The sequence below is a fragment of the Acomys russatus genome, chromosome 7, assembly GCF_903995435.1.
Source record: "Acomys russatus chromosome 7, mAcoRus1.1, whole genome shotgun sequence".
NCBI classification, from domain to species: Eukaryota; Metazoa; Chordata; class Mammalia; order Rodentia; family Muridae; genus Acomys; species Acomys russatus.
Window position 1 is genome coordinate 6,909,909 of NC_067143.1, and position 9,706 is coordinate 6,919,614.

Sequence of the window (9,706 nt, forward strand, 5' to 3'; positions counted from 1 at the left end):
ATTTCACACCCTGTCAACGGATGGTGGGGCACCTGGGGACTCAAATACAATGTAGGGGCAGCTGGGAGAGGAAGAGAAATTGGTAATAAGTAAAGGCCTACAGAAAAAGTTTAAAGACAGGGGGATGTGAAAACAACCCGGGACTCTTGACATTTCTTGGTAAAGCTGAAACACAGCTGAAAACACCTGTGGGGTTGTAGAGTGCAGACATGGATGTAAATTGGCCCGCATTGCTCGCAAGACCTCAGAAACTGGGACCCCTCTTGGTTTGCGACTTGGAAGTTTAGTTGCAGGAGAAAGGCCCACCAGACAGACTGCTATGGGGGACAGACTGACACGGTGCTGGCAAGTGCTTTCACTCAGTGCTTACTGAGGGCCTGTGGCATGCTACAAGTTGTGCCAGGCTCTGGGAACAGCAATTAACAAAGCGGCCAGGGCTTCCCTGAATCCCACAAGATTTATGGAAAAGGAAGCGGAGGATCGAAGCCTTTCTGGCTCCTAGATCTGAGGCTGAGGAGCACGTGGGCTCGGCAGTTCCTGGAGGTGTCCCAGCACACGTGGAGTCACCCCTGCAGAGCGATCCGGCTGCCGGCGCCTCCGCGGTCTCAGCATGGCTCCGCCCGGCTGGACGCCCGCCCCCGGCCCCGCCGACACGTGGGTTCCTGCACGTCCGCTGGGCTCCCACTCTGACGTCAGCCCGGAGCCTCCATTTAAGGCCCCGCCCGTGCGCTGCTCCGACTGCTGGAGCCACTGTCGCCAAGTACAGGCCATCCTGTCGAGTGCTCAACGCACACCGTCTTGCACTAGCGGTACGGACGGGCCCACGTTGCCCGCACGAGGGAGGGTGGTCTCTACCCGGGGTGGAGGTGTAAAGGTGTTCGGATCTGGGCACGCGTGGGCTATTGCGCTCTGGAGCACTGAGCAGCCGGCCCCACCCAGCCTGGGGCTGCAAGTCCGGGTGTTTGAAGAAGGACTTGGGGGTGGCTGGTCTGTAGGTTGGGAGCCACCAAACAGATGCAAGGGAGCCTTGAGAAACCTGTGGTCCGGTTACTCGAGCCCATAGGAGAGTAAAAGCCTCAGCACGTCTGAGTGTGTGTGTATGGGGGGGGGGGGGTACTTGGGAGCAGCCTTGCGGTTTGCATTTTCCCTTTCGTGGACTCGGGGGAGTGGTTGTTCAGATTATAGGGCGCTCTTGGCCTAAATGCAATTTTTTAAGAGGCTCCTGGTGTGGTCAGCTAAGCGCGCTGCGTGCGCAGAGGAAGAGCGAAAAGTCGCAGCCTTCTGCACCCTAGACGGAAAGAGGAAACCTGTAGCGCCGAGGAGTGCGACACTAATCGCGTGGGGAGTAGACGCACCCTGACCCAAATGAAGTCCGGAACTGAGGTTCGGGTGAGGCCGGTTATTTGCGAGAAGAAGCCCACGGCCTGCCCTCAGCCTGGAGGAACCTTCCAGGGCTGTCTAGAAATAGCAGCGGTTGTAAGGGGACCGGGTTCCTGCTTGATGGCTCTAGGCTTCCTGCCCGGAGATCTTGCCGAGTCCTATTGCTCTTTGGAATGATTTCAAAGGGAGACGTAGTGCTTGCTAGGAAAAATGGCTCTCGTGGTTCGGGGGAGCTCCGAGCCTCGGGCCTTCTGAAATTCTATCGCCTTTCGGAACTGAAGGAATTTCTTAGCGGTCTCATCCTGGGCAATGAGGCCCCGCCCTGGCCGGTGAAGGCCCTGTTTTCTGGTATTGGCATTTGAGATCTGACCCAGGCTGAGACTGGCAGCCTCACTTCCCAATGTTTGTATGTGCTTCGGCTCCAGTAAAGGGCCGAAGTGTGACCGAGCAGTCTCATCCATGGCCAGCAGCCACTAGACCTATCTTACTACCTTGCTCTGGGATTGCGCACGCGCACAGCCTTACCGGGTCAGAAGCATCTGGGCTGGTCATAAAACTTGTGGGTTCCTGTGCGCGGGGAAGGGGGGGGGGACGCGGGAGGATAGGAAGCAAGTTTGCGCATGCGCAGGTCTTAGCACGTTGCTTAGCTTTAGGGTCGCACCTTTTGGCCGTTATTGGAGCCCTCTGCTCTTTATATTTGATGCTTCCTGGAGCATCTAGGCACCTTACTGTAGGACTGGGTGATGGGGGAAGAGTAAGGGGAGTCTCTACTAATCGTGTGTGAGGAGAGGCCGTCCCCCTTTGCGATTATTAAAATGAGTAAGTCCTCAGAAGAATGCTGCACTTACACGGAGACTTCCTTATTCTTTTTTCACTTCAAGGTGAGGACCTTCACGTTAAGAGCCAGACCCGGGCATTTATTTATTTTCGAGACAGGGTTTTTCTGTGTAGCCTCGGCTATCCTGGATTCGCTTTGTAGACCAGGCTGGCCTCGGACTCACAGTGATCCTCCTGCCTCTGCCTCCTGAATGCTGGGATTAAAGGCATGCGCCACCATTTCCGGCTAAAGTTGGCACTTGGTTGACACCCCACCACCACCACCTTGGAGAGGCCACAATGGCTTGCATTGTTTCCACCTCAGGTCCCAAGAGATTCAAAATCCAAGATGGCATCCCTCAAGGACCAACTGATTGTGAATCTTCTTAAGGAAGATCAGCCCCCCCAGAACAAGATAACAATTGTTGGTGTTGGTGCTGTTGGCATGGCTTGTGCCATCAGTATCTTAATGAAGGTAAGTGGGGCTCCTTCATGTCACAAGCCCATGTGTGTGTGTGTGGGGGGGGGGGAATCACCCCTACCTACATTGTCATATTGTATATAAAACTGTTAAGGTTTGCACACTGGAAGAGGGGTCTGTGAAGTATTTTGCCACATAGTGATACACAGAAAGGATTCTCCAAAGTAGCAGCATCAAGGATGACCAGACTGAGCTCTGTATAAAATGCTGCCAGCGTGTATGCCCCAGAACAGCCCCTGTATTGTACCTTTACAGTGCAAGGGTTGAATGAGTCAACTGGGAATTTCCCACATGCTAGGTCACCGTTGAGCCATGTGCCCAACTCTACATATAGTGCATGTTGAATGGAAATTTAACACGTGCATGTGGTAAAAAATAAAGTCCTACGGAGTGGGTTACCTTGAACTTCTTTCCAATCCAAACCCCATTACTACTTGATGTGTATGATTTTTTTTTTTCCTTTGGGGGGGGGGAAATTGTGTGAGCACACATGTGGAGGTCACAGGGCAACTTCTGGTTAGTTCTACCTCGTGAGTTCTGGAGAGCAAACTTGGCTCAGCAGGGTTGTGTCAGAGCTGCTTTCATCCAACGCTCTTATCAATCATAGAGCAATAGTTTAATTACATAATAAATTACCTATATGGTGCTCTACGCCAGGCCAGAAGACGGCACCAGACCCCATTATAGATGGCTGTGAGCCACCACATGGTTGGCTGGGAATTGAACTCAGGACCTTCCCTTCAGCCCCATGTTGTTGCTCAAGCCAGCCTCAGACAATCCTCCTGCCACTTCTTCCTGGGTGTTGGGATTATATGTTCAATCTCACTAGCTTTGCGGAATACTGTTGTAGCATTAACTAAAACCTGGCTTATATATATATTTTTTTTAATTTGAGGCAAATTTTAAGGGCTTGTTCACACTGGGCAAACAGTCTGCCACAGAGCTTTGTGTCCGGTCCTGGTTGCAATCCTTGGTACTGGCCAACATCACCTAGTTAGTGAACAGCAACCCTCACCCCACGCTGCTCCAGGGGAGAGCTTTTCCAGAAAGTCCAACGCTGCATGGGATCACTTGGGGAGAGCAATGGGTTCAGGTGACCTGTCTCTGCTTTGACTGATTCCCAACGGACTGCACAGCGCCACCCTCCTGTGCCTGGAATACAGAAAATGCCATCTCCAGAAAGTGCTCAAAATGAGTTTCCAGCTTAACTGAGGCTTTTGTCTTAGGACTTGGCAGATGAGCTTGCTCTTATTGACGTCATGGAAGACAAGCTGAAGGGGGAAATGATGGATCTCCAGCATGGCAGCCTCTTCCTGAGAACACCAAAAATTGTCTCCGGCAAAGGTTGGTTGCGGCTAGCCGCTCCTAGTGTTAACGACTCGGGCTCCTCGCTGGGCCTCAAACGCAGTCTCTGTTATTCTGTCTCCTTCAGGACAGGAGGGCCTTCGGTACCAAAGCCTTGACTGTTAGTAAAGGATTCTCAGTGGAAATTCTCTGAATTAGAATGTGATGAGTTAGTTCTGGATCTACAAGTGTGTGATGGTGTGGGTTGGTGGGGAGCTGCAGTCTTGGGCACGCCAGGCTGTGCTCCGCTTGGCTGAGTGACAACCCCAACCTTTGCTCTGTTTGGTACTAACACAGGGTTGAGGACTTTTTTCCTCAGGGGCCTGCACAGCCAATGCTCTTGGCTTGACATTATTACACTTGACTGGCCCAAGCCAGGAACCCAGGATTGCAAGTCTTTGCCATCTTACCCCATAGGCAGCTCTCTGGGTCATCTGTCCTGTGCTACAAAGGGGTAAGAGGAGGTTAGAGAAAACTGCAGGACTCTTGGCAAAAATTAAGTGGCTATCTTAAAAAAAAAATTAAAAGAGTAAACAGAATGCCAGAAGAGCCAGGCGTGGTGGTGGTGGCGGCGGCGCTCACCTTTAATTCCAGCACCCAGGAGGAAGAGGCAGGTGGATCTCTGAATTTGAGGCCAGCCAGGGCTACAAAGAAACCCTGTGTTGAAAAACAAGAGAGAAAATATGCTGGGTGTGATAGCACATTACTTTAAAGCCAACCAGAGAACATAGCACATGTCTCAAGGTGCGGTGTGTAATAATACCATGCTAGGAGAGAGAATAAATGGATTACTATGGAGATCAAATAGAGACGATTCCTGTTATAATGCATGAGAAAGGCACCGCCCCCACTCTTCCTCTGAGAGACCACAGTTAAAACTACACACCAAAGGGAGGATGTGGGCTCCATCTGCCATGCACAAAAGGCTGGAATAAAATCCTCTCTGCTGGCAGGTTTATGGGACAGGTTTTTGCTGGGTAGGAAGAGTTCCCTGAAGGCACCTTCACTTATGGTTTTCTCTGTAGACTACAGTGTGACTGCAAACTCCAAGCTGGTCATCATCACAGCGGGAGCCCGGCAGCAAGAGGGAGAGAGCCGACTCAACTTGGTCCAGAGAAACGTGAACATCTTCAAGTTCATCATTCCCAACGTTGTGAAGTACAGTCCCAACTGCAAGCTGCTCATCGTGTCCAACCCAGGTGAGGCATGTGGTCCACGGAGGCGCGCAGCCTGTGTTCACCCCATGGTGACGTGAAATGCCTGACAGGGTCTCTCTGTGTAGCCTTGACTGTCCTGGACTTACTTATAGCCCAGGCTGGCTTTGAACTCACAGAGATCCACCTGCCTCTGCCTCCCAAGTGCTGGGATTAAAGGCGTGCGCCACCACGCCCGGCTTATGGTATTCTTTTAATAGATGCGCAGTTTATTTTTTTAAATACTTTGAATGGACACAAATTATATAGAAGGTGCTAACAAAATGCACATCCATCTCGAACAGTGGCAAAGCCATGTCATCTTTTGAGTTACCCATTATATGAATATTTTGTTTTGCTCTTTGTAGTGGATATCCTGACCTACGTGGCTTGGAAAATAAGTGGTTTCCCCAAAAACCGAGTTATTGGAAGTGGTTGCAATCTGGACTCTGCTCGCTTCCGCTACCTGATGGGAGAGAGGCTGGGCATCCACCCGCTGAGCTGCCACGGGTGGGTCCTGGGAGAGCACGGAGACTCCAGTGGTAAGTCTTTTTAATATCAGCTTCCGTTCTCTTTATGAAAACAAAAAGATTACATAAAAGGTTTCTAGGCATTTCTTTCCTAACCCTCCAGCCTTTGTTTCTGTGCACATGAGAATTTCAGATGTGAGTCACTATGTCTATTCACACACATATTTTTGTCTTGGTGCCAGTGACTGAAGCCAGGACTAAGCACAGGGTACTGGGCTAGGTTAACCAGGGCCATTGACTTCATTCAGCAGTTCATACTTGACTTCAAATGCCTGCCCCTGAAGAGGTCAGCCAGTTGAGGTGTGGGGTGGCAGTTGAGAAGGGTCACATTTAGGCCCACTGCCAGGGAAACCCTCTTTCTGTGTGTGAATGCTGTCATATTGACAGTAACTATGTAGATAAGGAAAGTCGGTTAGCATATATAGTTCTTGCTTTTTTGGTGGGGAGGAGGTTTTGAGACAGAGTCTCTCTGTGTAGGCTGGCCTCGAACTCAAAGATCCACCTGCCTCTGCCTCCCAAGCGCTGGGATTAAAGGCATGCACCACCACCACGCCCGGCCAGTTCTTGCTAAGCTAAAAGCCATAGCTTCAGTGATCCACCTTTGAAAAGTGGGTAACCTTCCTCTGCAGATGAGGCTGGTGAGGGTGGGACACAAATGCCGGGTGTGAAACAGTAGTGTGAGCTGCCCTGACTGTTCCAGTGCCCGTGTGGAGTGGCGTCAATGTTGCCGGCGTCTCTCTGAAGACTCTGAACCCGGCCCTGGGCACCGATGCCGACAAGGAGCAGTGGAAGGAAGTGCACAAACAGGTCGTGGACAGGTGAGGCTCCCCGCTGGCAACCTGGGGGTCTGCAAAAGTACGGCTCTCTAAATGGGTTTTTGTTTGTTTGTTTGTTTGTTTGTTTTTCGAGACAGGGTTTCTCTCTGTAGCTTTGGCTGTCCAGGACTTTGTAGACCAGGCTGGCCTCGAACTCACAGCGACACGCCTGCCTCTGCCTCCCTAGTGCTGGGATTTTAAAGGCGTGCGCCACCACGCCTGGCTGAAAGACTCCTTTGTAAGACCATGATCAGACAAGTTAAATTAGGTCTACCTTCCACAACACATTAATTTACTCTGAGTTTGAAAAAAATTTTAATGAGCTACATCTATTTTTGTGTGGGGGTGTTCTGTCTGCTTACATGTCCACCACATGCATGCACTTTCCATGTGGTCTGGAAGAGTTAACAGGCACTGGGGAGCCATCTTGCGGATGCTGCCTATCAAACCTAGGCCCTTTGAAGAGCTGCCAGTGCTCTTAACCAGTGAGCCATCTGCAGCCCCCAAAACCCAGATGGGTGTCACCTAGGTTTTTATTTTACTTACACTAAGTAAATTATAGCCAAGTTCTTTATTTGGGTAATGTGGGTATCTAAGTATGGTCCAGTTGTTTCGTTTTGCCTTTGTAGTTCGAGACAAGTTCTCTGTGTAGCCCTGGCTATCCTAGAGCTTGCTCCTGGACCAGGCTGCCTTGCCTCCAGAGTTCTGGGATTAGTTTGTGCCACCCCTGCCTGACTTTGATTTTTAAGTAAATTCTAGATTTATTTATTTATTTGATTTTTTGAGACAGGGTCTCTCTGTGTTAGGCTTGGCTGTCCTGGACTTGCTTTGTAGACCAGGGTGGAACTCAGCGATCCGTCTGCCTCCTGAGTGCTGGGATTTAGATTTTTTTTTTTAAGTAAATGCAGGAACTTTGTTTCCTGGCCTGTTTCATTTGAGATGGCCTTGATTCAACTGCGCTGTGTGAGCATCATGAATTTCTATTAGTAATCTTCTGTTGCTGTAACAGACCAGTTTACAGAAGAGTTTGTTTTGATCTCGTGGTTCCCAAGGGTTAGAGTCCACAGCAGCTAGTCAGAGGCTTGAACAGCAAGAGGCAGGCTACTTCAGCAGCAGCTGAGAGCTCGCCTTGCCCACAGACAGGAAGCAGAGAGCTGACTCAATGGTCCCAGCCTGTTGAAACCTGAAATCCCAACCACCCAGTGACACACTTACCTCAACAAGACCTTCTAATCCTCCCTGAAACAGCTGTTAACTGGGGACCAATTTTTCAAATGCCCTAGACTTATAGGGGACATCTCATTCATTGAAGACAGCAAAGGTTTTTTTGAGGTGCTTGGAATGCAGCAGAGTCCCCTGCATAGGAGGGACAAAATACACTTCCAGTCCAGTCAGTATTTCATTTTGGTTTTCGGCCACCACTGCCAGTTCTGTTGGTAGAGTTCAGTTGTTTTGACAATCTAACTATCTACAGGACTGTCCTGTCCACTGGGGGGATCAGACCTTTTGCCTTGAATGTAACAGGTAAAATGTGTTCAGTGAAAACCTTCTTTTCTTTGTCTCTCCCTTGCCCGGCCTTCCTATTCCACAGTGCCTACGAGGTGATCAAGCTGAAGGGTTACACGTCTTGGGCCATTGGCCTCTCGGTGACAGACCTGGCTGAGAGCATCATGAAGAATCTTAGGCGGGTGCATCCCATCTCCACCATGATTAAGGTAGGTTTGGAGTTTTGTTTTAATTATTATGTATACAGAGCTCTGCCTGCATTTACACTGGCAGGCTAGAAGAGGGCATCTGATCACGTTAGAGATGGTTGAGCCACCATGTGGTTGTTGGGAATTGAACTCTGTATTTCTGGAAGAACAGGCAGTGTTCTTAACTGCTGAGCCATCTCTCCAGCCCTAGAGTTTTGTGGTTTTGGTTTGCGCTCCCCCCCCCACCTCCAGGCAAGGGTCTTAGTGCCTGTTGGCTCAGCCTTGAACTTATGTAGTTGAGGATAACCTTGAACTCCCTCCTGCCTCTAGCTCCCATGTGCTGGGATTTCAGGCAGGTGCCAAGCCTAGCTGTTGCTGACTTAGTGACTTTCTATTTTACTGGTCATTATTACGTCATACCTGGGCGTTTCTGGAATAGGCTAGCAGTGGCACTCACCATTTTCAAAAGGAGCACGCCTTTAATTCCAGCACTTGGGAGGCAGAGGAAGATGGGTCTCTAAGTTTGAAGCCAGCCTGGCCTACAGTTTCAGGATGGCCAGGGCAACAAAGAGAAACTGTCTTGGAGGGTAGAGGCAGTAAAGATCTAAATCCCAGGAAACTTTAGACAAGTTGTAATCTCTGTCATTTATGTCCAGGGTCTCTATGGGATCCAGGAAGATGTCTTCCTCAGTGTCCCTTGTATCTTGGGACAAACTGGAATCTCAGATGTTGTGAAGGTGTCTCTGACTCCCGAGGAGGAGGCCCGGCTGAAGAAGAGTGCTGACACCCTCTGGGGGATCCAGAAAGAGCTGCAGTTCTAAAGTCTCCCCACGTCCTAACACTTCACTGTCCAGGCTGCCACAGGGTTTCCGTGGAGACCACACTCTGTCTCCTCCTCATCTGAGCTGTGGTTAGTGCGGTTGTGTTGAGGTGGACTGGGGGAAACCTCAGTCCCCACAGCTCTACCCCGATGCTAAGTGGTTCTTGTGTAGTGGTACCCTGGTTAGTGTGACAGTCCCACTGTCTCCAAGACACACTGCCAATTGTGTGCAGGCTTCAGTAATCGTGGGCGCCTGCTGAGTCACTGTTGTGCACCCTCACCAAACATGCCTAGGCCAGCGTGTTCCCAGCCAGTCACAACCTGGCTCCAGTGTGTAAGTCCATTACGCAAGCCTTGTGCATAACTGTCTAAAGGATACTATTTTGTGTATTATATGTGTCAGTGTACATTGCAATCGTATGTAAAATGTGAGATCTGCACATGGATGATGTAACCAACTACCCAAGTGTCATGCCAACGAGAACACCAAATAAACCTTGAACAGTGACTGCTCTACTTACTTTTTTTGTTTGTTTGTTTTTGGTTTGGTTTGGTTTCTCGAGACCGGGTTTCTCTGTGTAACAGCCTTAGCTGTCCTGGGCTTGCATTGTAGACCAGCCTGGCCTGGAACTC

At 50.1% G+C, this 9,706-nt stretch overlaps 1 protein-coding gene across 1 annotated transcript; it reads left to right on the plus strand.

Annotated features, from left to right (window-relative positions):
- Window positions 1-665: 665 nt before the first annotated feature.
- Window positions 666-9,306, plus strand: Ldha (lactate dehydrogenase A). The gene is made up of 8 exons (XM_051148603.1): window positions 666-809; window positions 2,522-2,671; window positions 3,904-4,021; window positions 5,047-5,220; window positions 5,583-5,756; window positions 6,445-6,562; window positions 8,151-8,274; window positions 8,910-9,306. Exons 2-8 carry the CDS (start codon window positions 2,546-2,548, stop codon window positions 9,072-9,074), a joined length of 999 nt encoding a protein of 332 aa, XP_051004560.1. The 5' UTR covers window positions 666-809; window positions 2,522-2,545; the 3' UTR covers window positions 9,075-9,306.
- Window positions 9,307-9,706: the final 400 nt, after the last annotated feature.

What these genes read in the sequence shown, in the direction of transcription:
- Ldha (XM_051148603.1), top strand. Translation starts at nt 2,546, where the DNA reads ATGGCATCCCTCAAGGACCAACTGATTGTGAATCTTCTTAAGGAAGAT. An exon ending in AAAAATTGTCTCCGGCAAAG is followed by an intron (nt 4,022 to 5,046) that starts GTTGGTTGCGGC and finishes TTTTCTCTGTAG; the next exon opens with ACTACAGTGTGACTGCAAAC. An exon ending in CCATCTCCACCATGATTAAG is followed by an intron (nt 8,275 to 8,909) that starts GTAGGTTTGGAG and finishes ATTTATGTCCAG; the next exon opens with GGTCTCTATGGGATCCAGGA.